The sequence below is a fragment of the Lontra canadensis genome, unplaced genomic scaffold (assembly GCF_010015895.1).
Source record: "Lontra canadensis isolate GAN:19392208 unplaced genomic scaffold, GSC_riverotter_1.0 scaffold66, whole genome shotgun sequence".
In the NCBI taxonomy this organism is placed as follows: Eukaryota; Metazoa; Chordata; class Mammalia; order Carnivora; family Mustelidae; genus Lontra; species Lontra canadensis.
This window is the reverse complement of record NW_022631060.1, coordinates 11708109-11735337: the sequence shown is the minus strand read 5'-3', so window position 1 is coordinate 11735337 and position 27229 is coordinate 11708109. Positions and strand designations below refer to the sequence as shown.

The 27229-nt window shown below is 62.7% G+C and overlaps 4 protein-coding genes across 7 annotated transcripts; 2 read left to right on the top strand and 2 right to left on the bottom strand.

The window, feature by feature from the left end:
- Positions 1 to 2476: 2476 nt before the first annotated feature.
- Positions 2477 to 9117, top strand: NLRP6 (NLR family pyrin domain containing 6). Its single transcript, XM_032879878.1, has 8 exons — positions 2477 to 2572; positions 3285 to 3565; positions 3798 to 3836; positions 4134 to 5889; positions 6704 to 6796; positions 7937 to 8107; positions 8202 to 8369; positions 8832 to 9117. Exons 1-8 carry the CDS (start codon positions 2544 to 2546, stop codon positions 8968 to 8970), a joined length of 2676 nt encoding a protein of 891 aa, XP_032735769.1. The 5' UTR covers positions 2477 to 2543; the 3' UTR covers positions 8971 to 9117.
- A 2673-nt stretch (positions 9118 to 11790) lies between these two features.
- On the top strand, positions 11791 to 17849 carry PGGHG (protein-glucosylgalactosylhydroxylysine glucosidase). 4 transcript variants are annotated; one of them, XM_032879875.1, is made up of 14 exons: positions 11791 to 11855; positions 12159 to 12442; positions 12762 to 12972; positions 13048 to 13483; positions 14352 to 14471; positions 14660 to 14791; positions 14959 to 15088; positions 15329 to 15401; positions 15491 to 15627; positions 15765 to 15898; positions 16026 to 16121; positions 16333 to 16430; positions 16518 to 16720; positions 16829 to 17848. In XM_032879875.1, exons 2-14 carry the CDS (start codon positions 12184 to 12186, stop codon positions 16912 to 16914), a joined length of 2115 nt encoding a protein of 704 aa, XP_032735766.1. In that variant the 5' UTR covers positions 11791 to 11855; positions 12159 to 12183; the 3' UTR covers positions 16915 to 17848. The 4 variants fall into 4 exon arrangements, with proteins under 4 accessions (XP_032735766.1, XP_032735765.1, XP_032735767.1 ...); XM_032879874.1 differs by having other exon boundaries at positions 16509 to 16720; XM_032879876.1 differs by having other exon boundaries at positions 14977 to 15088; positions 16509 to 16720; positions 16829 to 17846.
- Positions 17850 to 20085: 2236 nt separating this feature from the next.
- Positions 20086 to 21399, bottom strand: IFITM5 (interferon induced transmembrane protein 5). The gene is made up of 2 exons (XM_032879873.1): positions 21112 to 21399; positions 20086 to 20577 (listed from the first exon to the last, which is right to left on the bottom strand). The coding sequence occupies exons 1-2, from the start codon at positions 21301 to 21303 to the stop codon at positions 20365 to 20367; spliced, it is 405 nt and encodes a 134-aa protein (XP_032735764.1). The 5' UTR covers positions 21304 to 21399; the 3' UTR covers positions 20086 to 20364.
- Positions 21400 to 24391: 2992 nt separating this feature from the next.
- Positions 24392 to 25523, bottom strand: LOC116880570 (interferon-induced transmembrane protein 1-like). Its single transcript, XM_032879871.1, has 2 exons — positions 25238 to 25523; positions 24392 to 24610 (listed from the first exon to the last, which is right to left on the bottom strand). The coding sequence occupies exons 1-2, from the start codon at positions 25484 to 25486 to the stop codon at positions 24419 to 24421; spliced, it is 441 nt and encodes a 146-aa protein (XP_032735762.1). The 5' UTR covers positions 25487 to 25523; the 3' UTR covers positions 24392 to 24418.
- Between the last annotated feature and the right edge of the window lie 1706 nt (positions 25524 to 27229).

Below are 27229 nucleotides of genomic sequence, written 5' to 3'. Positions count from 1 at the left end.
TTACCATGCCGTTTTGCAGAGGAGGAAACAGAGACACAGAGAGGTTAAGTAACTTGTCCAAGGTGGTCCAGCCATTGGATGGTGGAGGCAGGATTTGATGCCCAACATTCTGGCTAGGAGACGGTGTTCCTGATGGTGGCACTTCCTGTCTGAAACGACAGTGAAAGGGAGACAGTGCAGCAGTAAAGAACTTGCTTTCAAGAAATCATCCCGTGGAGAGGAAAAGTGAACGTGCACTTAGAGAAACACAGCACCGGCCAGGGTGGTACATCTGTCTCTGCCCGGAGGACTGAGGGTGTGTGGAGTGTCTTGGGGTTGGAATGGTGTTCACTGAGGGGTCCATGAAGGATGCACTGGGGTCTCTGGAAGTGGAGCTGTGGGCCAGGGCCCTGCAATGCCACCGGAGCCGAGCAGGGCCCACATTCTGTCCACAGTCGAGCCCTGACACACCTATGTTTGTGGTCCATTGATGGCTGCTTTACCTCTGCAGAATCCCAGCCATGTCACTGGAGCTAAGTGAGTCGGGAGCCGGCAGATCGAGGGAGCTGGAACCCCATATAGAGCTCACGACTGTAGCACCCCCAACCCCCAACCTCCCCTGGCATCTGAGGTCCAACTCTGCTAAGGGTTTGTCCCCAGGACCCTGACTCCAAGGAGACTCAGTCCTCTCCTCTGCTTTGCCGGCTGTTACGCTCACCAGGGCCTGGAGCCAGGGTCTTGTCCCGCTCTGGAGCTGCCCCAGCGGAAGCTGCTTCAACACACAGGGCAGGTGCCGGACCCTGCTTTTCAGTGCTCTGTGGGGACCGTGAGCTGTGTTCATGTTCACAGGAGTTCTTTCAAAGCACCAAACACTTCCCGTCCATGTGTGCTGGCAGCAGCACCCCCTCCAGGCTCTCCGCTCCCAGCCCTGCCCTGTGTTCAGAAGGCTGCCCAGTGAGGGCAGTCAAGTGGGATGGGCGGGGACCTGTCAGGAACTTGGGGAGTAGGAGAGAGGCAGGCACTGTCCTGGGGTAGAAGTGAGTGTGACTAGCAGACCCAAACCTCTGAGAATCCCAGCCCACCTCAGGAAGACATGGAGCTATTTGTCTTAAACAGAAAAAAAAAAAAAAATCAGAGAGAAATGGACATCTCTGTAAATCCCCTCCTCCTAGTGGAGAGGTCTGCCAAAAAAGAGGCTCCCAGAACTCGGGTTCTCTCCCAGGGTCGGGGGGTCAGTTCTCAAGGCTCCTCCTGGAAGCAGGATTGAACACAAGGATGGCTTACGGCCAGAAGGGCAGTGGCAACTCCAGAACCCCGGTTCTTGCAGACGACCGCCCAGAGACACTCAGAGAGATCTTGTGTTCATCTTCTGGGGCTGCTGCATTCCCTACTGTAAACCTGGCTTAAGACAGTACACACTTATTCTCTTGTGGTTCCGGAGGTCCAAAGTCCAAAAGCCGTTTCGCTGAGCTGAGTTCCACGGGTTGGCTCAGCCACATTCCCTCCAGAGGCCCGAGAGGACATGACCTCCCCCTGCCTTTTCGAGCTGCATTCCCAGCTTCTAGTGCTGTGTTCCCGTGCTCCCTGGCTCAAGGCCCCTTCTCCCCACTTCAGAGCCAGCAGCCTCGTGGCTGACTTTTGGTCACTTCGCCATCCTCTGGGCTGAATCCCCCTCGGCCTCTAGCCATGTCTTTGAGATGACCTTTTCGGCCCATCTGGGTAACGCGGGACAATCTCCCATCTCTATATCCTGAGTTCCATCACGGCTGCAGAGCCCCTTTTGTATAGAAGGGGACCTTCCAAGGTTCCCAAGAGTAGGACCTGTTATCTTTGGGACCTGTTATGTCGCCGACTATGTCACCGACTACAGGTGCACTCACACAAACACGGTGGTCGCATAGATGCACACACACACACACACACACACACACGCTTCACGCAGGCAGACGCTGTCAGGGGAACCCCACATTCATTTGGTCACACGTGGCTGCACATCAGTCATACACACACCTCACCTCCCCACCTCTCCCCATCCACCTGCTCACGCCAGACCTGGGAAGCTACAGAGCTCTTCCCTGGCCCACGTGACAGCCTCCTTTCCCTGGTACTACCATTCGAGCCCTGGTGTCCCCTCGGCCCAAGAAGCCCTTCTTCCCTGCTACCTTCAGAGTGTCACCTATGTTGAGGCCCTAAAGTTGAAGGTCTAGTTCAGAGCCAGCCACTGTCCTCCCTGCTCTGCTGCCACCTGCTCACGGCTCTCCCTTGCTGCCACGCCCTGTGGGTTTTCAGAGTACAGTAATGGGGGAAAAAGATTAGACAAAAATCAAAGGTCACCCAGCAAAACTCTTAAAGGGTGATTGTGCGCACATGCCCAGGTGCCTGAGTTCGGGAGCCTGGTGACTGCTGGACGGACATCTCAGTGCCAGCTGAGCTAGAGCCCTTGGGGCTCGGGCATGGATGGAGCTGGGCAAATCCCCTAGAACTTGGCTTCCGTCAACCTGGGGAGAGGAGCCTTTCTGATCCCTGCGTCTGCCCCTAAGCACTCCTCCTAGGTGCCAGACTCCATGGACCAACCAGAGGCCTTCCGCTCCGGGTGAGTGCTGGCTTTTGGGATGGTCACTCGGAAAGCCCTCTAAGGCGTTGGGCTGCTGTCTGCCTGGGGCTTCACAGCCTCATCCACGCCCTTTCCCCAACATGCCCCAGGCTCAGGACTCTAGGGACTCCATCTGCACAGAAGGCATCGGAGGCTCTCTTCCCTACCAGGGGCTCAGACTCAGCCCCTGGTGTGAGGCCCCCAGCCTGGGCCCCACCAAAGGGTGCAGTGAGAGGAGTCTCACAGGGACCTGTGGGGCACAGTCTGGCTCTCCACTGAGGCTGGCTTGGCTCTGCTGGAGGCTCCCAGGGAGGGAAGGAGGAAAGGGAGGAAAGGGGAGAGCGCAGGCTCTGGTAGCTACGGCATCTTGGGCTTTTGACCTGGCCTGGCCCCGCTTGGCAGGGACATAGCAAGGGATGTGCAGAGCGGGAAGGCGCCCCCTAGCGCTGGGGTCAGCGGTGGCCAGGGCCTTGGGGAAGGCGGGGGGACCCACTCACCACCAGGCGGCAAAGCTTGGGAGCAAAGCCCGGCTCCCCACTCCAAGCCTCTCCTCCCCGCGAGTGTCCCCTGGAGCAACGGGGCCTCCTGGGAGCCGCTGACAGTCGTGCGTGCCCCGACCCCGGGGTCGAGTAGGGTAGGAGGCGGGGCATGGCCAGGGTCCCCGCAACCACACGCGTGTTGACCGCCACCCCCCCGCCCCGCCTGCCCCCAGCACCGACGCCCGCGCGGCCAAGGCGCGAGACCTGCTCCAGGTCGCGCTCGAGGACCTGAGCCAGGAGCAGCTGAAGCGCTTCCGCCACAAGCTGCGGGACGCGGCCCTGGACGGCCGCAGCATCCCGTGGGGGCGGCTGGAGCGCGCCGACGCCGTGGACCTCGCGGAGCAGATGATCCAGTTCTACGGGCCGGAGCCTGCCCTGGACGTGGCCCGAAAGACCCTGAAGAGGGCGGACGTGCGCGACGTGGCTGCGCGACTCAAGGAGCAGCGGCTGCAGTGTGAGCGCGAGCTCGAGGGTCGCCGGGGTCCCTGCCTCTCTGTTCCCTTCCGCCCGGACAGAGTCTAGGCCTCGCGCCACCAACCTTCCCGCTTCCCCATGCACAGCCCCACCAGAGCTGATTCTCAGGGCTCGGGTCCTGGGCGCTCCCAAGGGGGCCCCCCAACTCCCTCTTGCGGCCCCCGCCCGCCCCTGCGCGTTCGGCTGGGCCTCACTGCAGGTCTCCCTTCCAGGGTTCGGCCCCGGCTCCTCCGCACTGCTCTCCGTGTCGGGTAAGTCTATCTCCGTGCGAAGCACCCGCCCCAAGCCGTGGGGGCGGGGGGTGGGGGTGGGGGAGGGTACGGTGATCCTCAGGTCCGCAGCACAGGCCTCCGCGGCAGCTGGGGGAGGAGGGTGTGCGGGAGGGTGGCTGGGCGGAGGGGCTGGGGTGCGGCAGGGGAGACAGACCTGACCCTAGCGGGCTGGGGAAGGGGCCGAGAGGGTCCAGTGACGCGGCCCGTCCCGTCCTCGTCCTCCCCCGCTCCCCAGTTCCCTTGACTCCCCCCGGCCCCCTCTCCCGCCCCCGCCAGAGTACAAGAAGAAGTACAGAGAGCACGTCCTGCAGCAGCACGCCACGGTAAAGGAGAGGAACGCCCGCTCGGTGAAGATCAACAAGCGCTTCACCAAACTGCTGATTGCGCGCGAGAGCGCCGCGCTGGTGGACGAGACTCGGGCGCTCGCGGAGGAGCCGGAGGCAGAGCGCGCGTGGCGCTCGGACACCCACACCTTTAACCGCCTGTTCGGCCGCGACGAAGAGGGTCAGCGGCCTCTGACCGTCGTGCTGCAGGGCCCGGCGGGCATCGGCAAAACCATGGCTGCGAAGAAGATCCTGTACGACTGGGCGGCCGGCAAGCTGTACCACGACCAGGTAGACTTCGCCTTCTTCTTGCCCTGCCGCGAGCTGCTGGAGCGACCGGGCCCGTGCAGCCTGGCCCGCCTGGTCCTCGACCAGTGCCCCCACCGCAGCGCGCCCGTGCGCCAGATGCTCGCTCGCTCGGAGCGGCTGCTCTTCATCCTGGACGGCGCGGACGAGCTGCCGCCGGGACCCACCAGCGCCGCGCCCTGCACAGACCCCTTCGAGGAGGCGGACGGCGCGCGCGTGCTGGACGGCCTGATGAGCAAGACGCTGCTGCCCGGAGCCCGCCTGCTGGTGACCGCCCGCGCCGCCGCCCCGGCGAGGCTGCAAGGCCGCCTGTGCTCCCCGCAGTGCGCGGAGGTGCGCGGCTTCTCTGACAAGGACAAGAAGAAGTACTTCCACAAGTTTTTTCGGGACGAACGGATGGCAGAGCGCGCCTACCGCTTCGTGAAGGAGAACGAGACTCTGTTCGCGCTGTGCTTCGTGCCCTTCGTGTGCTGGATCGTGTGCACCGTCCTGCGCCAGCAGCTCGAGCTCCACCAGGACCTGTCGCGCACCTCCAAGACCACCACGTCCGTGTACCTGCTCTTCATCACCAGCGTCCTGAGCTCGGCGACTGCCGCCGACGGTCCCCAGATGCAGGGAGAGCTGCGGAAACTGGGCCGCCTGGCCCGCGAAGGTACCCTCCGGCACAGGGCGCAGTTCCCGGAGAAGGATCTGGAACGACTGGAACTCCGTGGCTCTAAAGTGCAGACGCTGTTTCTCAGCAAGAAAGAGCTGCCAGGCGTGCTGGAGACGGAGGTCACCTACCAGTTCATGGACCAGAGCTTCCAGGAATTCTTTGCCGCGCTGTCCTACCTGCTGGAGGACGAGAGGGCTCTCGAGGCACCGGCTGAGGGCGTAGGGGCGCTTCTGCGGGGGGACGCCGAGCTGCGCAGCCACCTCACGCTCACCACGCGCTTCCTCTTCGGGCTGCTGAACGCGGAGCGGATGCGTGACATCGAGCGCCACTTTGGCCGCAGCGTGGTTTCCGAGCGCGTGAAGCAGGATGTCCTGCGCTGGGTGCAGGAACAGGGCCAGGGCCGCCCGAGGGCGGCCCCCGAGGGGACTGAAGAGACAGACGCTCCGGAAGGCTCTGAGGAGCCAGAAGAGGAGGAGGAGGGCGAGCTCAGCTACCCGCTAGAGCTCCTGTACTGCCTGTACGAGACGCAGGAGAGCGCCTTTGTGCACCAGGCGCTGCGCAGCTGGCCGGAGCTCCGGCTGGAGCGAGTGCGCTTCAGCCGCCTGGACCTGGTGGTCCTGAGCTACTGCGTGAGGAGCTGCCCGGCCGGGCAGGCCCTGCGGCTGGTTAGCTGTGCGCTGGTCCCCCCACAGGAGAAGAAGAAGAAGAGCCTGATAAAGCGACTGCATGGCAGCCTCGGTGGCAGCTCGTGAGTCCACAGGCCCTGGGTGGGGGGATGTGCGCCCTGCATCCATCTGGGCAGGGGGAGGCCACCGCCCAGAGGCCTGTTCCCCCCAAGGAGGAGCCCGCACCCTCTCAAGGAAGCCTCCGATGTCCATCTGTCCATCTCCCTCCGGAGGGGCCCTTGCCATGCCAACTCCCAGCCGGTCCCCTCCGAGACAAACCTCTTAGCACGGCCATGTGGCTGTGGCCCAGCTTTCTAGTAAGTTCTGGAATGCACTACGCCAGCTGTGCCCTGAGCTTTGTACCTGCTGTTCCCTCCAACCAGAACACTGTTTGCTGCCTGTCGTCAGTGCTCTGGCAGGCTCCCCCAGCTGGCCTGGGACCCCTTTGTCCTCAGAAGTGCCCCATAGACCACTGTATGCCATGACCTCTGCCCATGTCTCTCCCCCTCACCAGACCCTCAGCTCCTTCAGGGCAAATCGTCTTAGCACCAACCCGGCACTCAACCCAGAGCTCAGCATCTGTTGACATAATGACTGTCAGGGTGTTGGCAGGGGCTGGGGCTGGGGACGCCCACTGCAGGTGCAAGGACAGACCCGTCTCGGAATGACGGTGACACCCTGCACGCACAGGCCGGACTCACATAGGCCATTTCAGCGGGGAGGCGCATGAGGTCCCAGATGAGCGGTTTCCCTCTGGGTTTGGAGTGCAGAGGGTGGAGGGGTCCCAGCTCAGTTTGGGGCTGAGGACAAAGGCAGCTCTGACACCTCAGGACCACAGGAAGGAGGGAGGGACTGGAAGGGGACAGGCGGGCTTCACCTTGCTGTCTCTCCCACCAGTTCACAAGCCACCACGAGAAAACCCCAGGCCTCTCCACTACGTACACTCTTCGAGGCCATGACTGACCAATACTGTGGTCTGCACAGCCTGACGTGAGTGACCGAGCCCCCACCCTCCCTTGGAAGGGATGCAAAGCAGGATAGTCTGGGCAGGGACAGAGATGCAGCCCTGGCTGGAAATGGCCAAGTGGATTCTGGTGTCCTGGGCTGGGATCAACAGGCTGTGCCCACTCAGGACGGGGAGGGAGGAGGGGATGGGGATTGGGGCTCCCTCACCAGCTTCCGTGTTCCCTCACCAGCTTCGGTGTTAGTTAGGAAGGAGGGTTTGGCCGCAGGTTGAGTAGAAAGCGTGGTGCAGCTATGCATTCTGGGGGAGGGATAAGGAAGACCAGAATATATTTTCCTTCCAAAAAAAGGAAACAAACAAACAAAGGAAGGCTTCGAGGAGCTATTGGAAAGAGGCGCTACTGGGCAGCCCCTCTGAACTCTCACAGGCAGCAGAGGGAAGCGGAGGAAGTACTCTGGCCACAGGCTTTGAGTCCCGGCTGCCTACCGCGGAGCCCTTGCGCAAGTCAGTCTGTCTGAGCTCGTCTCCTCCCCTGTGAAACTGAGCCAGTAGGTCTTGCCTCAGCAGGCTGGCATGAGAATTAACGTGGCCATGCTGAGTACAGGACTTGTCACCAAGTAAGCAGAAAGTAAGAGAAGCTGTAGGAACTTGTAGTGAGGCGTGGTGACACGGTCACTTGGCCTGGTGGGAGGGTACTCCAGCAACCTGGGAAGAAACAGAGGGCAGTGATCGGCAAGCTTGGCCCACCCACTCGTCTCTAAACTCAGTGCATGAAGAGGTTCATCACAGCATTGTTTCTAAAGGCAGCGAAGTAGAAACAAGCCAACTGCTTGATTGCTGGGGACTGGCTAACTGCATAAACCACGCCCCCCCAAACTCAACGGGCTAAACACGCGGCAGTAAGATCTAAACGGGCTCTCCAGACGCTGGGAGAGAATTGTGCCGTAAGGGAAAAGTGTGCAGGCCTGCCCTCGCTCGGATGGCCCTGGCGCCCCAGGCACACATGTGGAGACAAAGGACAGAGAGATCTCTGTTCCTGCCGAGCCAGCCTGTCCCCGGACTGAACCCCCCGCCTACACACACACAGGAGTGGCCAGTTTGCCCAGTGGGCCATGGCCAAGCAGCCAAGGGGCCTGAAGCCAGACCCACGTGCCTCTTGCCCACAGGCTGTGCCGCTGCAGACTGCCGGACTCCGTCTGCCGAGACCTCTCTGAGGCCCTGAGGGAGGCCCCCGCCCTGAGGGAGCTGGGCCTCCTCCACAACCGGCTCAGCGAGGCAGGCCTGCGGGTGCTGAGTGAGGGCCTGGCCTGGCCGCAGTGTCAGGTGCAGAAGCTCCGGTGAGACCTGGCCTGAGAGAGACCACGGGAGGGACAGGTTGTGGACCAGGGAGGGGGGTGTCCACAGCGGTCCTAAGGCTCCTCCTCCCCCAAGGGTGTGGCAGCCCAGCCTTCAGGAAGCCTTTCAGTACCTCACCGGCATGCTCAGGCAGAGCCCAGCATTGACGACCCTGGAGCTCGGTGACTGCCGGCTATCAGAGCCCATAGTGACCTACCTGTGTGCGGTCCTCCAGTACCCAGGATGCCGCCTACAGACCCTCAGGTAGAGGCGGGGGCGGGAAAGGTGTGGGGACTCAGCCTCTCAACCATGGGTTGGGCTGGTGCCTGGGGACTTTTCCCGGATGCTGAAGGGAAACCACCCCCCGCCCCCCGCCCGGCAACCACTCTCAAACCCAGCCCCTGGAGAACCGTGCTCCAAAGGCCTGCCCAGCCCTTGGCCTCAGCCGCTCTACCAGACTGAAATGTCCGTGTGTCATCTGGGGCCCATGGCAACTCTGGGCCAGTGATCCCAGCACCCTTTGCTCCCCGAAAGGCTCTGGGCCCAAGCCCCTTCCCCAGCCTCTGATGCCCCTGAGTAACCACCTCCTGTCACTGTGTCCCTTCAGCACTGCCTGGGCCAACAGCCCCATCACTGCCCCCCCTCACCGGCCTGTCACGGTGCCCCCAGTCCCAGCCTCAGCTTCCCCACCCTACCCCCCTTGTGCTCTGTGCCACGCGGCCACAGTCTGACCTCCGTGGAGCTGAGCGAGCAGTCCCTGAAGGAGCTGCAGGCGGTGAAGACAGCAAAGCCAGGCTTGGTCATCACCCACCCAGCCCTGAACGGTCATCCCAGGCCTCCTGCCGGACGCAGCAGTGCCCTCTGAGTTCCTGAAGGCCGGGGGAGGACTCAAGTCAGCCCTACGGAGTGGACTTCCTCATCCCAAGGGCAAGAGGACATTGCCGTCAGCTCTGGGTAGCTCTTCTGAGCCTGAGTTGCTGGGGGCAGGCAGATGGGAGGTGAGGACGCACGTGGTCCCTTACCTGGGACATGCCCCTCCCCCCACATCCTGGGCACATGTTACCTCTCTATCCTCCACACCAGGGGCCCCTCCTCCCCCAACCCCTACTGCTGCTCCACCCACCTGCCTCTCCTGGGGCCTCCAGCCATTCCTCCGCACCCCCCACCCCGCCGACGCCTCCAGCAACAGCAATGACACTGAGCGCCCCCAGTCATGGAGCGCCTGCCACAGGTCGGCCTTTACGTGATGTGTTCAGCGCAGACCACTGATCCCATCCCCATCCGCACTGCGGGCCCCACAGTGCAACTCTGGCTCTGCTCCTGGGGGGCCATGCGGGGGCTGACCCTGACCAAACGTGGGCAGGTCGCCATTCCTCCCCAGGGATTCGGGTCATGGTACCGGGAGCAAAGCCGTCGCTGAGGCTGTGTGGTCCCAGTGCAGAGGTGTCCGTTCATGGCTAGATCTTCGGGGATGGAGCCCAGGGGGAGGCCTGGAGCAGCCACGGGACGGGGGGCGGGCTGTGGTGGCGCAGGGTTGGTAGGCCGCCTACCCCCACCCCACACACGGGTGACACGTTCCCCTTTACATTTGCTTCTGTCGGCTTCTGTTGCACGTAATCGAGCACCCTCACAAGGGCTCCCGCTCTTTTCTCTGGCCACCAACCCACTTGTATGGGGGGGGGGCTCTATTCCCCATCCCCCGGGAGAGGAAGCCGAGTGATGCTGGAGCCGAGCCACAGCCCTCAGCCCCCAGGTGCCCAGGTCTCTGCTCCACACAGCGGGCCCGACCAGCTCCTCAGACCTCGGTCCGGGTGGATGAGAACCACGGAGTCAACGCCTTCCCTCCTTGGGGGGACGTCCCTTCCATAATCACCTCTCAAGTCCAGCCGTTCACTCCACAAAACAGACAAAAATCCCCGAGCCTGACAGGAAGAAAGACAATAAACATGTATAGACAGGCCGACCAGTGCTTTGGGGGAACATGAAGTAGCGCAAAAGGCAGGCAGACAATGGAGTTGAGGCTTTCGGGTTACAAGGTCAGGGGTCTGGGGAAGTCTAACTGAGGACAGGGCATTTGCGAACAGAGGGATGTGAGGCACCAAGCCCTGAGAGTATCTTGAAGGAACTTGCTCCAGGGAAAGCAAGAGCCAAGTACAAAAGTCATGAAGAGGAGTGTCTTAGCCCCCTCCTCTATCGTGACAAAATACCATACACTGGGGACTGGGGAAGGGTTTATTTCTCACCGTGCTGGAGGCTGGGACGTCCAAGGTCAAGGTGCCAGTCAGTCTGGCGTCTGATGAGGGCCCTCTTCATGGTGGCAGAGGGCTGTCCCCTTGCTCTCTCTTCACATGGTGGAAAGGGAGCGGGCTAGCTCTTGGGCCTTTCCTGTGAAGTAGCTAATCCCACTCTTGACAGCTCTTGACCCAATTACCTCCCAAAGGCCCCACTTCCAAATACGGTCATATTGGGGATTAGATTTCCACTGATGGATTTGGGGGCACACATTCAGTCCATGCCTGGACTGTTGCAGAAGCAGCAGGGAAGCTAGTGGGGCACCGGACACTAGGGCAAGGGGTCAGGGCAAGTTCAGGGATGCTGGCTGGCCCGTCCTCCCCATGAGGTGGGCATCACTGCAGGCTTCCGAGCCGAAGGCACAGTCCCACCCAGTCAGTCTTGGGGTGGCTGTGGCCCAGTGTTACCAAGACTATAGAGGGCAGAGGAGAAGCACAAGGTGAGGGCCGTGTTTATCCAAGAGGACGACTTGGTCTCAGAGGTTGCAGTGGGGATGGGGAGGGCTGGCAAGCCTTGGCCAGTGCAGAACCACAGGACTCGCTGGGTGGAAATGGGTGTGGGGCCAGGAGGGGCCTGAGCAGCTGGTCCCCCACAGTTTCCAACACCTGTACTGGGGGAGGTGGCAAGTAGAGCTGGTTCCAAAGGGTATGTTGACTCTGAGTGTCTCTGGCTGAGCCCGGTGGTCAGAGCACAGGCAGGGCAGAGAGGCAAGGAGAGGGGCCCAGGGCCCAGGACCCAGCTCTGGAATGACCGCATGGGCAGGTGGGGAACCAAGTCTGAGAGCAGAGGCCCCAGAGAGTCAGAGGGTGGGGCCAGAGCCAAGGGAGGGACGGCTCCTGGAGGACCGCGTCGCCACCTCTCCGAAGGGGGGACACGGAAGCTCTCGGAGAGACGGAGGAAACAACGCCAGAGCGGGGCAAGCGCCGACCAAAGGCCCTGCCCCTCTCGTACCCGTCCCTGGACACCTCCTTGGGGTCCGAGTTCAAACTGTGCCTCCCGCGCACTTTCCCGCGAGCGCCACCCGCGCAGCGGCAGCACTGGGTCTGCGCACGGACCAGCGCGGCAGGTCGCCCGCCAGCTGCCCCGCCCCGGGGGTGGGGGCCCGGTTGTCCCGCCCTGCGCGGCCCTGAGGGCGGGACCGCAAGGCCTTCCGGCGACGGGGCGGTGGCGAGCTGAGTGTCCTTTTGCCGTGGAGGGGCCGCGCGGAGCGGGCTGAAGCCTGGGGACACACAGGGCCGCGGTGAGCCCCAGACCCTCCCCAGCCTGCCTCCCGGAGCCCCGGCTCCTGCCGCGCCCCGGCCCAAGACCGCTGGCCTCCGCCCCCACCCCACCCCACCCCCGCCCCCACCGCCCCGACGGCCCCGGACCGGGCTGCGGCACATGCACCCCCTCTCCCAAGCCGGCCTTCCTGAGGACCACGGTGCGGAAGACGGAGGCCTCATCACTCCCCACTGACAGGTCGGGGCTCGTGGGGGTATGGCTTGGAAAGAGCTGGAAGGTGGGAGTTTGGGGACCCAGCTGGGTGTCTGGAGATCATTGTCAGGAGTTTGAGCATCTCTTAGGGTGGAAAGTGTTTCCTGGGGGGCTCAAAAGTGGAGTCGGTGGAAATCGGAGCTGCCCAGGAGGCCCACACCCTCCCCACCAGCTATCCCAGGCATCAGCCAAGCTGTGGGGTGGGAGGAAGGGGGCTTGGGACTTTACAGACAGTCAAAAGAGGGAGGCCCAGCCAATTGTGGGGGCCACTGACTGCCCCTTTAACAGGCCACTCTGCTGAGCAAGGCTTTCCATGGAGGATGCCAGTGAGGACCCCACCATATTCACTGCCCATTCTCTGCCCGGTGACCCCCGGCTCTTGGCCACCATGACCAACACATACCTGGGCACACGTGTGTATCATGACACACTGCATGTGAGTGGCGTGTACAATGGGGCTAGCGGGGACACACACCGGGCCGTTCTGCCAAGTCCCCTCAATGTCCAGCTGGAGGTCCCTGGAGACACAGGAGATCAGCTGACAGAGACCTTTGTCCTGGACACTAACACAGGTAACCAGCACCGCCCTGCTCCCCGACCTGAGCCATTGTTCCAGGTGACGGGATGGCAGCCCCATCCTGCCACCTTCCAACTCAGGATGCCCAACTCACAGAGAAAAGGAGGGCTTCAGCCCTACAGGCCTCCTGAACCCGGGCAAGCTTGGTGTCCTCTGTCGTCTGTGCCACTGGAGCTCTCCAGACACGGCGGCTGGCGCTCAGAGGGCGGCTCCACCTCCCTGAGGGGCGAGGAGCTCTGTAACCGTCCTCACTGGCCCTCAGTGGGGCCTGCAGGTTGCCCTGACACACACACACCCCCGCCACCCATTCCCAGGCTCCTTTCTGCACACCCTAGAGGGCCCCAGCTTCCGGGCCTCCCAGCGCATCTACGCCCACCGCGTGCTGCCTCACGTCATGGCTTTCAGTGTGTCCATCTCCCGTGTGGCCGTGGGGGACTGCCCCGTCACGGTGCTGCTGCGGTCCACCTTCTCCCCAGAAAGCCCAGACCTGGGCCTGCATCTGGGTCCTGACTTCCAAGGAGCCCGGTGAGGAGGGGGTCATGCCTGGCCAGGTAGACCAAGGAGGGAGCTGCTCCCTTAGACATGGCCACACTCTTGCAGGTATCTTTATGGCCGCACGCTAACCCCGGAGCAACCTGGAGGGTCCCAGCAGGAGGTACACATGCTGTGGACACCAGTGCCCCCGGCCCTGACGCTTGGGGAGAAAGAGCAAGACCGGACCTGGGAGTTCCTGACTGTGGTGGGGGGCAGCCAGGCTGAGGCCCGAGCCTGCCTTACCGAGGCCCTGCGGCTGCAGGCGGGAGGCGCTCTGTACCCCTCCCATGCCCAGGCCTGGGCCCAGCTCTGGGCTGGCTGTGGCCTGGATGTGCTGGGGCCCCTACCCCTGCGCCAGGCCTTGCGTGGTGCCCTCTATTACCTGCTCAGTGCGCTGCCCCAGCCCGGGGCCCCAGGATACACCTGCCACGGCCTAAGCCCTGGGGGCCTATCCAACGGGAGCCGAGAGGAATGCTACTGGGGCCACGTCTTCTGGGACCAGGTATGCACCAGTCCACCCCCGGCACACAACAGCCACAGACTGGGCGGCACACGGGTACAGACGGTGCCGTGGCTAAGGGCACAGACGAGCTGCTATCTCTGCCCTCCCTGGGATGGTGTGAACTGAGGAAGCACAGAGGCCATGGCAGAAGGGAAGGCTTCCTGGAGGAGGTGGAATCTCAACCAAAGAATATATGGACGTTTGGTGGAAAAGAGTGATTCAGGCAAAGGGGTCAGAGGGTACAAACAGCAGAGCTGAGGGGTGCGGGGCATCTGCAGGGGCAGAAGGAGGAAGAGCCGTTGTAGGGGGCTGTGAGAGCCATGGAGACTTGAACTGGGGAGTGATGCTCCCAAAGGTGTACTCTGGGAGGGCCCTCGTGGCTGCTGAGGGGAGCATGGGCAGAGGAGGGTGGGGACTTGGACAGGAGTGGGAGCCAGGAGAGCCTGGGGCTCGGTGTCCGTGAGCGTGGGAGGGTCCGAGCTGCTACCCCCGCTCATCAGACGCCTCAGGAGGCCAGTGCTGTGGCCCACCCTGGTGAGGCTGAGTCACTCACTCCAGGTCAGGCAGCTAGTGGACCGTGGTGCCACCCACGCAGCTTCTGGCCTGAGCTCCCGGGGGGACCCAGGTGCCTGCTGAGGACCAGACCCAAAGAGCACCTAGTCTGGAGGCTGGGATATGGGGTGGGCAGGTGTGGGGGGCCCAGGGTGGACCCAGGGTGGGCAGCACAGGGAGAAGCTGGACGGAGACAGGAGCTCTCAGGGAGGCGGCGTGAGCAGCGCTGGCTCTGGCCAAGGCAGCATGTGGGCAGGGGGAGAGACAGAAGGGTGTGAGAGCTCTGAACATGGGGCCCTTCCTCACTCGCTGTCAGGATCTCTGGATGTTCCCAAACATCCTGATGTTCCACCCAGAGGCCGCCAGGGCGCTCCTGGAGTACCGTGTCCGGACCCTGGGCGGGGCCCTAGACAATGCCCGGAAGCTGGGTTACCAGGTGAGGGGGCCTAGGCACCCACCCTGTGGAGTCCCTGAAGGACCTGATGTCCCCACCTCCCTCCTAGGCCTGCATCCATCGCCTCAGGCTCCTCTCTGGGTGGGGAGAGCACTGGGAAGTGGGTGGGCCGTCCCTGTGCCCCAAGGCCCTAGAAGAGTCAGGTCTGCTCCGTGCCCCCAACATCTCAGGGAGCCAAGTTTGCCTGGGAGAGTGCGGGTTCTGGTCTGGAGGTCTGCCCTGAGGACATTTATGGGACGCAGGAGATTCACATCAATGGAGCTGTGGCATTGGCCTTCCAGCTGTACTACCATGCCACCCAGGTGAGGGAATGCCATGCCCACCAGGTAGGACCCCCCCATCCAGCGGGGCCGTGCTCCACTACCCCCACCATGACTTGTTATCTGGGGCCAGACCTTCACTTCTGGGCACTCAGAAGGGTGGGCACTGGCAAGAAATTTAGTAACCAATGACGTGGTCCTTGTCCCAGCTTCTCCTGTTCCCCCAGGACGTGCAGCTCTTCCGAGAGGCTGGTGGCTGGGATGTGGTCAGGGCTGTGGCTGAGTTTTGGTGCAGCCGAGTGGAGTGGAGCCCTGAGGAGGGAATGTACCACCTGAAGGGTGAGGGCTCGAGGAGGGCGGGATAGTCGTGGGGAGGGGGCTTGGTCCCAGGAGAGGGTGAGTGGTAGAAGGGAGAGGCATGGACAGCTGTGGCAGGGAGAGTAGGTGGGCCAGGTGTGGTCCTCAGTTTAGCATGGGATCTCCAGCACCTGATGAGGCCAGGCCCACACTGGCTACTGGCATCAGGGGCAGGTCCCTAGGACCCTTCACTTAAGCACCATCCTGCACTTGTGTGCCCAGGAGTCATGCCCCCCGACGAATACCATTCAGGAGTCAACAACTCTGTATACACCAACGTGCTGGTCCAGAACAGGTCAGACCACAACCCCTTTCCAAACCTCCACCACGCAGAGGCCCAGCTGGGAGGACTCAGGCCATACCCTCTCCCTGCCTCTGCCCCAGCCTGCGCTTTGCTGCTGCCCTGGCCCAGGACCTGGGTCAGCCTGTCCCCAGCGAATGGCTGGCAGTGGCTGATAAGATCAAGGTGCCCTTTGACCCGAAGCAGAACTTCCACCCTGAGTTTGATGGGTACCAGCCTGGTGAGTGCACTGGGAGCTACCTCAGGGCCCCTTTATGCCTCCCACGGGACCTGTGTCCGCCCTGGCCGTCCCCTACCTGATGGAGCAGCGCCCCCTTCCTGCTCCCACCTGCGTCAGCAGCACCCATCCCTCCCCAGGAGAGGAGGTGAAGCAGGCTGACGTCGTGCTCCTGGGCTACCCCGTCCCTTTCCACCTGAGTCCTCATATTCGCAGGAAAAACCTGGAGATTTATGAGGCTGTGACATCTCCAAGGGGCCCTGCCATGACCTGGGTAAGGAAACTGCAGGGGAGCGGGGTGGCGGTCCTCACAATAACCCCAGCCCTCCCCCACTAGCCTCAGTCTCCCCTCCCCATGTGGTGGGCTTTGCCCCAACATGTCCTCTGACCTCTGACCCCAGAGTATGTTTGCCGTGGGCTGGATGGAGCTGAAGGACCCCTGGCGGGCGCGGGACCTCCTGGAGAGATGCTTTGCCCACATAGCTGAGCCCTTCAAGGTAGCTGGGTCTCCATGTCAACTCACATGCTTGTGTGCCTGGTTGGGGGGAGGTACACACCCACCTCCCGCTGTGGCCCTGGGGGTCAGGAGTGGGAGCGCAGCAGGGGCAGGTCCCTGGGGACACGTGCCTGACCCTTGGAAGCAGGGGCAGCAGCTCCCGGGGGCCCATATCCCGGGAGTCCGGCCACTAACTGCCTTGGCACATGCAGGTGTGGACGGAGAATGCAGACGGGTCGGGCGCTGTGAACTTCCTGACAGGCATGGGGGGCTTCCTGCAAGCCGCACTCTTCGGATTCACAGGGTTCCGGTGAGTGCATGTCTGGCCGAGAGCAGTCCCATCCCTCTCCCCACTGCCCGCTCTCATGAACGTCTCCCCTCCCCCCAGGATCACCAGTGCTGGCGTGACTTTCGACCCCATATGTCTGGCCGGGGTGTCTGGAGTGTGCATCCGTGGCCTCTCTTACCAGGGGAACAAGCTGGACTTCTCCTTCTCCAAGGGCTGCGTGACAGTTGAGGTCAAAGCCCGGGCTGCACCCTGGGCCCCACCCCTGGAGGCTGAGCTGTGGCCAACACACACTCGCCTCCCCCTGCTCCCAGGTAGGCAGCAGCCCAGACTCCCCCAGGGGTGCAGAGCAGGTGAACCACCAGGGTGAGGGTAACCCCCAGGCATGGGCCCCCACTCCAGGTGCCCTCCTCTCCCTGCAGGGCACAAAGTCTCCTTTCCCTGCTCAGCTGGACGGATACAAAGGTCAGTCCCAGAGGCAGCAAGTTCTGCTCCAAGAGTTTCCTAGGAGAATTTTTGAAGATGCTAGGCACCGGCCCCGAACCCACAGGAACCCCACGGGACACGGCTGGTTCCTCCATCCCCACCAGGGCCCTCACCCTGGCGCCGTCGTGGGTCGTGGGCACTGCACCTGAACAACCTGGGCTGCGGGGCTGTCTCCTGGGTCCTCGGATCTGGCCTCCCTCTGTGGGTACCCCCAGCTGGCTGCAGCCAGCCTCCACCCTCATGGCCTGCTGATCCCCTTCCTCCCACCCACTCTCCACCTGGCAGCCAGGCTCACAGGCTCCACGGAAAGTCTAAATTCATTGGCCCAAAGTTGAGGATGGTCCGCCTCTAGCCTGAACCCCTCCCCAGCCTAACCCTCCCTGGCCGGCAGCTTCCTCGTGGCCTCCCACTCAGCCACATCTGCACCTGCCTGTCTGGGCTGACACCTGCACCTGTACCCTTCCCCAGGACACCCCAGGGTGGGGCCAGGGTGTGGCGGGCAGCTCTCTGGAGAAGGCAGAAATGGGGAGGGTAGCCAGGGCAGGGAGCATGAGGCACGGTCCCCCGTGGGTTCCCTGGGACTCTCAGTTACAGACCAGAAAGGAACTTCATGTGTCATACAGACGAGGTCAGGCATGGCTGAATCCAGGTGCGCTCAGCTCCTCAGTGCATGGCTCCTCCAGCCCTGCGGCAACTTCAGTGAGTCCCCGCCACGAGCCTTTCCTCAGCTAAGAAGAGAGGGGGTGGGGTGCAGAACAGGACCCCACATCTTCCCTCTGACCAGCCAGAAGGACTGGGGCCGAGGGTACGTGGGTTGAAGGCCACTGGCCTGGGCCCATCTGTCCAACAGGCTGCCTCTCCGCCTGGGGCCTCAGCTCCTTGGTTGGCACATCCCCCTGGGGTCCTTGGGGGTTTCTTGAGAAGGAGGTGAGATGGTGCTGCTGCCAGGATTTGGATGAGGTCACCCGCCTGCGCCAAGTCTGCCTGAGGAATTAAAATCCCATGCTGGGACAAGTGCATCTGCCATCAGGAGCTGGTGGTCTCCTTCCCTCCGAACAGGAGGGCTGCCTGGTGGACAGGGCAGGTCGGGAAGTGCAGTCACATGCTCATATGGTGGGTCTCCCGCCCTCCTCCCCTGTTCTCCCTCCGTTCTTGGTGGAGAGTTGGTCCAAGTTCTCCAGGAAGCGGACACTGGGCATCCCAGCTGTAACGGACAGAGCCATGTGGGAGTGGGGAAGGAGTGGGGTGGAGGCGTCAGGGACCCCGAGGCTCGTGTCTGGTTCACCATGGGGAGCAGCACGCGGGAGGAAGGATGGCCTCTAAGGGAGCTCTGCCGGCCCAGCTGCAGATCCGCGTGGATATCAGTGCTGGTCCCTGAGAGCAGGTGGCCTCAGAGCCTGAAGCCAGCACCTTGGCAGGGCTTGTCCGGGTGCCCAGGGCTCTCCCTCAACGGTCGGCTGTGGGGCAAAAGCTGAGGCCGACCTGCGAGAGCGGGGTGTGGCAGCCGGGACCATGCCTGTAGAGCAGAGGCTTGTTCCCTCAGCCCTGGAGCAGGTGTGGGCACAGACATCACAGGTGGGCTGGTGGGGGACCCCGCCCTCACAAGGTGCACACAGCCTGACACTACTGCCCACAGGCCACACATGTGTGCCTGCACCTGGGCACAGAGAGAGCTGACCCTCTGGGGGACCGTGGCAAGGTGGTGGGGCACGAGTGCTAGCATGGATGGTCAGGGGTCCGTGGCAGCCCACTGCCTCAACTTGATCAGGGCCCCTCAGCCTGCCCAGGAGACGGCCTGGGAGAGGGTGGGCCACCGACACGCTCTGTGTCCTTGGCACTGGGCACAGGCCAGACTGTCTCTGTTCCCCACACCAGATGTAGTGACCGGCAGACCATCCCATGCTTAGGGACATGTACCTGGTCACACACAAGCTGATCCCCACTCCCAACCCATGCATCCAGCCCCGGTTGTCCCCTTCATGAGCCAAACCTGGAGCACAGGATTGGTGCTGTGTCCATCCTGTCCCAGCACTGGCACACTGCCCTTACCCCTGGTCCAGTGTGGGAGCAGCACCCAGCATGGGCCAGTGCACCACCTCTGGCCCCAGGCCCTAGGCACCACACCCCTGCCTGCACTGGCTGGCTTGGAGCGGTGATCACTCCGGCACGGGGCTGGGACGCTGCTGCTGCTGCTGCTGCTGCGTGGCCGGGATGCCACCTCTGCTCGCACACCGTGTGCGCAGCTAGGCCAGCTATTGGCTGTCACAGAACAGGGGGTGCTCTGAGGCTCCAAGGGTAGCAGCTGGACAGACCCCCACACCCAGCCCAGGCAGATGGGCCGGCAAAGGGGGCTCCCTGGGTGGGGTACTCAAAACCCCGACCGCCCTGCTGTTAAGGCCCCTGCAATTAGCCTGCCCTGTCATTGGGCCGGCCACAGAGAGACCTAAGGGACTTGGTCCCAGCCACACAGGGTGTGTGCATGTGTTCAAGCAAACCCCATCTTTGCCAGGCTCTGCCGGCTTCCGGGAGGGGGGAGAAGGTGCACAAGGGGGTGGGGGGTACAAGGACATGTGCCCGGCCCCAAGAATACTCAGAAGGTGCCCCCCGCCGTGTTCACTCCCTGCCCAACTCCGTGTGTGTGTGAGGTATGTGTGCGAGGGTCATGATTGTGGGCTTGTGTGTCTTTGTGTCCAGCCTCCCTGTGCCAGGAGGGAGGGAACCCACAGTGGGGACCGAAAACTAAAGGAATGCAGGCATCATAGGGACAGACAGAATGACCCAGAGAAGGAGGCTGGCCCTCGCCTGACCCACCAACAAAAACATGCAGGGTAAGGACAAGCGATGTCCCCTTCGGGGCTCCGGCTTAACGCAAGTGCACTCCCAGATAGGGAAGGGCACACATGTTCTGGAAGAGAGGCCACTAAACCACAGTGCCCAGCAGGGCAGCAGAGATCAAAAGCCCGAGTTCCCGGACTTCATTCTAAAATACGCAGGCGTCCCCACCCCAGAAGCCACAAGCCTCCCAGTGCCAAGTGAGGGCAGCAGTCGGGGCAGGGCCCAGCAGACAGAACCAGTCATCCTAGCATCAGGCTGCGTAGTCCAGGGGGATTTAGTTTTCGTGGTCCCCAGGGTAGTTCCTCTCAGGAAGAAACCCTCTCCCACCCCAGCAAAAAGCCCAAGAGACACCTTCTGGAACCAGGTGCTTTTAATTATGAAACCAAGCCTGAATGAGTCTGGTATGAGGAGGGAGGGTCCAGCCTGGGCACAAGGAGGTAGGGGAGCAGGACCATCAGGGCTGGAGTTGAGGCCACTGGGGTCCAAACAAGGGATCTTTGGGGTCAGCATTAGGTGCCCACGGTGGGATGGTGGAGATAGGGTTCCAGGGGGTCAGGGTGGAGTCCCCAGAGCAGGGCCCTGGGATTTGGTCCTGGGGTCAGGGTCCGTAGTCAGGACGTGGACAAGGCCCAGCCTATCAGTCATAGTCCGAGTCATCGAACTTGGTGCTAAAGAAGGCAGCGGAGTCCTTGGCCAGCCGGGACAGGTGTAGCGCGCCTGTCACCACCAGCGCCAGGAGCAGCAGTGGTGGCACCAGCGCCCACATCATGGCCAGGATGTTGTAGCACTTGGCTTTGGACCCCAGACGCCGGGCTGCCTCCAGGTCTCCAGCCACCTTCTGGTCCCGGGCCTGTGGACCAGGGGCAGGGCCAGGTCTCTACGTGCCCTGGCCCTGCCTCCTCCCATTCCTCCTGTGGACCCGGAGGCCATCCTGGGCCATCCTCAGCCTCCAAGGACCCTCTGTGGGTGGAGAGTCCTGGGATGCGGAGGACCCTGAGGAGAAGCTGGAGGGCTTTTGTCGTAGGAGCCCCCAGCATGCGAAAAGCCGTTCGATGAAAGAGACCCCCTTGGGTAGCCCCCCACCACCTCTCTTCTCTTCTGGATGGACTAGACCCTCCCTAGGGACCATAGCCCTGCCTCAACGGAGAAGCCCTCATGAGGCAAAGAGCTTGTCCACTGCTTGGCTAAGGGAGTGGCCTTCTCACAGCCGTCACCCCCTGGAGAGCCCCTCCCCCCACGCGCCTCTGGGGCCCTCCAAAAAAGCAACCCCCCTCCGGAGAGACTCCTGCCTGCCCACCTGGATGGAGTATCACCCCCAGACCCCCCCCCCCCCCCCCCCCCCCGTGGGGGAGTCACCCCCCCCCCCCCCCCCCCCCAGGCCCACCTTGATGGAGTAGGCCAGCGCCAGGAAGCCGAGGCAGCACAGGTTCAGGTAGAGCGTGCTGAACACCGACCAGATCAAGTGGTCTCGAGGTGGGGGTCTGGGCGCCCCCAGGGTGAGGGCCGTGTGGGCGGCGCCGTCGGCCTTGTGGGCCGTGGGGGCCCGGGGGTCCTCGCGGGGGTACGACGTGTCCATGGGTTCCAGCGCCGTCTCCTCCTCGCTCCGGCTCCCGCTTCGAGGGTGGGCGCCCCGGGCCGCTTATAGCCCCGCCGCCCCCTCCCGAAGCCCGGCCCCGCGCCGCCCGCTAAATATAACAACAAATTACAGCCCCGCGCCGCAGAGAGCGCGGCCCCGCCCCGCCGCCAGCCCCGGAGCCCCCGCCGAGCCCCTGCCCCGCGGCCAATAGGAGTCGGAGGGGCCATCTCGGGGCTGCGGGTGGGGACGTGTCGCCTCAGCTGCGGAGGAGGGCTGCAGACCCCCCAGGGTTGGGCTCTGTCCCCAGAACCCAGAGTTCGGGCTTGGCCATCCCGGGATCTCCTCGGCTCACCAGCGTCCAGCCTTGGCATCCCAGACGTCCCTGCCCCTCTGCTGGTGGGAGTTCACCGGCCCCAGCAGGAGGGAAGCAGGGCTGCGTCATGGAGGGGGTTAGCGGGGTGGGGGGGACCCCAGCACCAGCGGTACCGCCGCTGTCTGGTGCTGCCCCCAGCTCTCTCTGAGCTCTGCTGTGCGTCCGACCGCCCTCGCCGCCAGACAGCTGCTTCTCAGACTCAGTGGCTGGTTCCTGCTGCCCTCCCCGGTCCTCCGAGGTTTGGAAGGATGAGCTCAGGGCTCTGTTCTGGGCTCCCTCTGGAGGGCCCTCCGCTGTCAATGCCACCCGTACACCACTGACATTTACAACAAGGGGCAAGACCTCACTGCGGACCCCCAGCTCACATACCGACAGAAGGGCTCCCCCACCTCACAAGAGACCTCCAGTTCCTGTCCCCCAACCTCCTGTCTTCCTCAGCTGTGGTTGTTACAAAAAGTACCACAGAATGGGTGCCTCATAAACAATAGAAATTTATTTCCCACAGGTCTGGAAGCAGGAAGTCCCATGGGGGCCAGCATGGGCAGGTTCTGGTGAGACCCTCTTCCTGGTTGCCTTCCGCTAACTTCTCAGTGTGTGCTCATGGGCTAGGGAGTTCTGTGGGTCTCTGATAACAACATGAGGGCTCCGCCCCCATGACCCAATTACCTCCCAAAGCCCCCACTTCCTGCTACCAACACTTTGGGCATTAAGATTTCAAGATACAAATTTTGGAGGACAAAAACCAGGGCCCCCACAGAGAGTTTGACTTGGGCCTGCCATGATTCCTAGGACCCATTGTCACCCTGTGACCTCCGGGGTTGGCAGCGGGGCTGCAGACTGGGTTCCGTCGCCAAAGACCAATGAGTTAGCCAGTCTGTGGCTAAGTAATGAAGCCTCCATAAAGCCCCAAGGACAAGGTTTTAAGAACTTCGGGATGGGGAACACGTGGAGACCCGGGGAGAGGGGTTTGCCTGGCAGGACCTCGAACGTTTCCCCAGACCTCACCCTGGGCATGTCTGTTGGGCTGTTCCTCACTTGGATCCTTAACCAGCTGGGGATCTAGTAAGTGAAATGTTTCCCTGAGTTCTGTGAGCTACTCTGGCGAATGACTAGAACCAAGAAGTCACAGGAACCTCGGATTTATAGCCACTTGGGTCAGAAGCACAGGTGACAACCCCGACTTGTGCGTGGCACCGGAAGTGGGGGGAGGGGGACAGTCTCCTAAAGCTGAACCCTAACCTGTGGGATCTGACATTACCCCTGTTTAGATACTGACCACACTGCTGGTGTCCAGCATTTGCTTAGTACTCTCTGGGCAGTCCCCCACGCATTGGAATTGGGTTGTTAAACTTAAAAATAAAACTGCCAGTTATTTTACCAGCAAAAGGGTTTATCTGGGAATAGCAGAAAATTGCAATTCTGGAAAAGCAAGCTAGGGCAGAACCATAGATAAGTCCCCAGAAAAGAGCAAAGTTCTTTTATAGGTAGAGGGGGTAGAGTTGGGAGGCTCAGACTAGAAGTCCGTTGGAGAGAACTGGAAGCCACAAGCATAGTGGCTTCTCTTTACTTGAATTGTGATCAGCGCTTCTTGGTTGGGCTCGGCTCTCATTGGCTGAACTGTGCTGTCCTTGGCGGGGTGGTGCTCCCATTGGCTGAGCTGTGACGGGCTCTCTTGGGCTGAGTTGTGCTCCCATTGGCTGGGCTCGACTCTCGCCTCCTTGGTCTGGGCTCTGCCCTCATTGGCCCGGCGGCCCTGACGGACGCGGCCGCCTCGTCCCACCGAGAAGGCGGAGGCTGAGCGCAGGCGGTGGCGGCGGGAGACTGGCGGCCGCTGCGCGTGACTCGGGGCCGCAGGTGCAGGACAAAAAGCTTTACATCCTAGGCTGGGCCCGGGGTCCACCAGTCCTCTCGGATCTCTGGGTTTCCAGACCCGGAGAAGGCCTCCGGGCGCGGCAGGGGCCGCGGGAGCCAGGCTGCGGAGCTGGGGATCCGGGGCTGGAGGGAGGCCGCACACAGACCCAGGGTGCGCGTCCCGTCCAGGCCAAGACCGTCCCCTCCCGTCGCAGAGGCGCTCCGCGGGCCCGGATTCTGCGACCCGCGCTGAGCTCGGCCGGGATGGAGTGAAGCCCGGAGAAGCCTGGACCCCGTCCACCGCAGGAGCCCGAAGTCACCCGTGCTCAGGACACAGCCCGCGGCCAGTCCCAGTGCGGGGGAGGGGCGCCCACCTCCTCAGGCGCCCGCGGGAGAGCCGCCCCCTCCGCGATCAGAGACATCGCGGTGGTAGTGGGGATGAGCCGCGGTGGGAGGGGCACCCCCAGACCCTGCGGAGAGCAGCCGGTCAGGACTTGGGCCTGGCAGCGCTGGGGCGGCCCCGCACAGCCCCGGGGCGGCTTCACTCCGGGTGTGTACATGGGCGGGGTTGATGGGGACCGCTCCTGGGGCACAGTGGGTCCACAGGACAGCAGACCTCTGGCAAGAGGGAGCTCGACCTAAAACCAACGTCCATGTGTTGCCGCCGCTGGCAGTCAGATACAGGCCAGGCCTCAGCCCAAGCCCACCCGCCCTACACGTAACACAGAGCAGAGTACAGGGGGGCAGTGGGGCACATGCTCTCAGAGGCAGGATGGGGAATCTGTGAAAACGCGGCACCCCACACACAAGCGCTTTATTGACTGCAACAGTAGACTGACGCGGACAGAAAAGGCTGCAGCCTGGGGGACAGCCGCAGGCCACGGGCAGCTCCTAGTAGCCTCCATACTGTCTGACCATCTCGGAAATCATCTGCGGAATCATCAGCGATCCAGTGACAAAAAGGATGATGAACGTGATGGTCAGCAGGAGGCCCAAGACCAGGGCCCAGATGTTCAGGCACTTGGCGGTGGAGGCATAAGTCTGGGCCCCAATCATGTCACCCACCATCTTCCGGTCCCTGGACTGTGGGGGAGAGATGGAGGGTGGGGTCAGGACAGGGTCCTCAGGTGCCTCCGCCCCCACCCCGGGGTGGTCCCTGCCCAGAGCAGCAGGGTCCACCTGCCCTTCACCCTCCCATTCCCCGGAGCCTGAGCAGGAACCACCCCCGCTGCTGTGGGCCCCTCCCTCCTGGGGCCTCCCTCTCCTTCCTCAGCCTCAGCCTCTCAGGGGACCCCAGGGCTTGTCCTCCCTCTGTTTTGGCCCCTTCCCTGGCCTCACACCCTACGGCCATGGGTGGGGGCGGTTTCCTGTGAGTTCCTTTGTTCTTTCTGGGAGAGCCTTAGAGCCTCCAGTGCATCCGAGGGCTGTGACTTCCAGCACTGGTCAGTAGGGGAAGTCCTTGGAATCCTGGGGACAAAGGCTGCTCATGGCCATCCCCAGGCCCCCTCCTGCAGCCTCACTGCAATCACACGCGCGTGCACACACTCGCTCACATCGTACACAGTCACTCACACGCACACATACACACAGTCCTGTACACGCACGCACCAGCGCACACACACGTGCGCACCCTCTGGCCAGGCGGACCCCCGCGGGCACCTGCACCTCCCGGGAGAGCCCCCCCCCACCGCCCCAACCCCGCACACGCACCTTCACAGAGTAGGCGAAGGCCACGAAGCCCAGGCAGCACCAGTTCAAGAAGATGGTGTTGAACAGGGACCAGACGATGTGGTCGGGCACGGCTGTCTCGCCACGGATGTTGATCACGGTGGTGGTCACGGGAGTTGAGCTCTGGGGGGGCCCGAGCACAGCCACCTCGTGCTCCTCCTTGAGCATCTCGTAGGTCGGGGGGACGCCGGCGTGGGTGCCAGGGAAGAAGGGCTGGGCGTCGCGGCTCATGGTGGGACACGGAGACCCTGTGGTGTGTACACGGGTATTATACTGTGCTCTGGGCCCTCCCTTCCCCAGTAGTTTCGATTTCTCCAAAGTTTCTTTTTCCTGCTGTTTCCAAAGTTGGGAACTGGCCAGGCTCCCGGAGGGCGGACCAATGCCTGAGTGTCCGGTTATAGCAGGGCCAGCTGGAGGAGCGTCCTGGCCCAGACACTCTAACTGGGCCTGGGTAGCTGCCCCACTTCCCTATTTAGGAATGTGGGTGGGCCCTGGGGTCTTTTTCAGCCTGGGACTGTCCCCACTGCTTTAAGAGTTTCCTACAGTCTCAGCTTATTAATAACTGGTGTTGTGGTTGACCTACCCTGGTGGTTCTTACTATGATCACAAGAAACCCTTCAGCTACAACGACCAGCAAACCTGAAAAAACTTAAAATCAGAGACTGGAAACTACACAGCACAGCTGTGGCCACGAAATATGAGGGGGTTGGACGGAGGAGAGGGGGTGGAAAGGGGTGGGAAGCTGGACTAAAGGAACACCTGACACCCCAGGGAGCTCAGAATAGAACAGCAGGAAATCTGGGCCCAAACAGTACAAAATCTACCAAGATCTTTCCCATGTGTCCACTTTATCTTGTCATGAGGCTGGCAATCTGCTTCTTTGAGATTGCTGTCCCTGAAATGGGTGCCTCTGATTAGTCAGGCACTTGCTATACAAGGAAGGGAGGCGGGAGGGGGGACAGAAGGGAGGGAGGGAGGAAGGAAGCATGAAGAGCTGCTGACTTCAAGGGGAGCCCCGGGACTGGCCCAGCCCCACTGCTGGGACCCTGGCAAGCCTGGCTGCCCCAGAGGGCAAGGTGCCCCTGGAGAAGGGGTTTCCACCCTGACACCCGCCTGTGGCCACCCGGGCTTCTCCAGCCTCTCCAGGGTGACTGTGGGAGTGGGTCCCCCACCCACCCCCTGTGGGGCCTCAGACAGGAACACCCGCCTGGGGCCAGCTCCTCCTGCACGGGGCAGAGGATGGCCCCCACCCCACCACGGGCAGCCCAGCCTCCGACGAAAGCTCCCGCCCAATGCCCAAGGGTCCCTGGTGGCGGGGAGACCCTCCCCGGGGCCCTGGGCAGCTGCTCCACCCTGCAGGGCCCGGCCAGGTAGGGTGGAGGGAGTGAGGCCTTCCGCTCAGGCTTTCTGTCCCTGGGACTAAGCCGCCAGGTCTGACGACTGGCTTCTGCAGTCAGTCCACAGCCCAGAGCTCTGTCCCTCCCCCAGGCCACTCGAGGGCTGTCCCTACCCCCAGGGGAGCGAGGACAGAGCTGGTGGGCTGGAGGAGGCAGCAGCACGAGGCAGCCATGTCTGGATCCGCCAGAGGGGCTGGGAGGTGCGGGTCTCCACCAGCCGCACCCACAGAGACAGGAGCCCGCGTCGTCCCCCCAGGCCCTGAGCTGCCCACTCCCCCCAGCACCAGTGTGTCTGCACCCCTGAGCGTCAGGGAGCCCCACCCTTGGGACCAAGGGTGTTCTGGACACGGGATGTCCTTGGGTCGGGGACCCCCATCCTAGGGCCCTGGTCCCGCGCTCGTTCCCAGCAGGGGGCTGGAAACCAGCACAACGTGAGGACAGGCCCTGGCCCCTCAGAGCCCCACAGCTGGGCAGGGTGTGGGGAAGTGGGCTGAGTCTCGGGGCAGGCTAGGGACTCCGGCAGCGCCCCCCACCCCCAGGAGACGTCACAGCGCCGTCACACGCAGGTGCACTTTAT

What these genes read in the sequence shown, in the direction of transcription:
- NLRP6 (XM_032879878.1), top strand. Translation starts at nt 2,544, where the DNA reads ATGGACCAACCAGAGGCCTTCCGCTCCGG. An exon ending in TGTGGTCTGCACAGCCTGAC is followed by an intron (nt 6,797 to 7,936) that starts GTGAGTGACCGA and finishes TCTTGCCCACAG; the next exon opens with GCTGTGCCGCTGCAGACTGC. An exon ending in TGTCAGGTGCAGAAGCTCCG is followed by an intron (nt 8,108 to 8,201) that starts GTGAGACCTGGC and finishes TCCTCCCCCAAG; the next exon opens with GGTGTGGCAGCCCAGCCTTC.
- PGGHG (XM_032879874.1), top strand. Translation starts at nt 12,184, where the DNA reads ATGGAGGATGCCAGTGAGGACCCCACCATATTCACTGCCCATTCTCTG. An exon ending in TGTCCTGGACACTAACACAG is followed by an intron (nt 12,443 to 12,761) that starts GTAACCAGCACC and finishes ACCCATTCCCAG; the next exon opens with GCTCCTTTCTGCACACCCTA. An exon ending in AACGTGCTGGTCCAGAACAG is followed by an intron (nt 15,402 to 15,490) that starts GTCAGACCACAA and finishes CCTCTGCCCCAG; the next exon opens with CCTGCGCTTTGCTGCTGCCC.
- IFITM5 (XM_032879873.1), bottom strand. Translation starts at nt 21,303, where the DNA reads ATGGACACGTCGTACCCCCGCGAGGACCCCCGGGCCCCCACGGCCCAC. An exon ending in CGCTGGCCTACTCCATCAAG is followed by an intron (nt 20,578 to 21,111) that starts GTGGGCCTGGGG and finishes CCTGGTCCACAG; the next exon opens with GCCCGGGACCAGAAGGTGGC.
- LOC116880570 (XM_032879871.1), bottom strand. Translation starts at nt 25,486, where the DNA reads ATGAGCCGCGACGCCCAGCCCTTCTTCCCTGGCACCCACGCCGGCGTC. An exon ending in CCTTCGCCTACTCTGTGAAG is followed by an intron (nt 24,611 to 25,237) that starts GTGCGTGTGCGG and finishes TCTCCCCCACAG; the next exon opens with TCCAGGGACCGGAAGATGGT.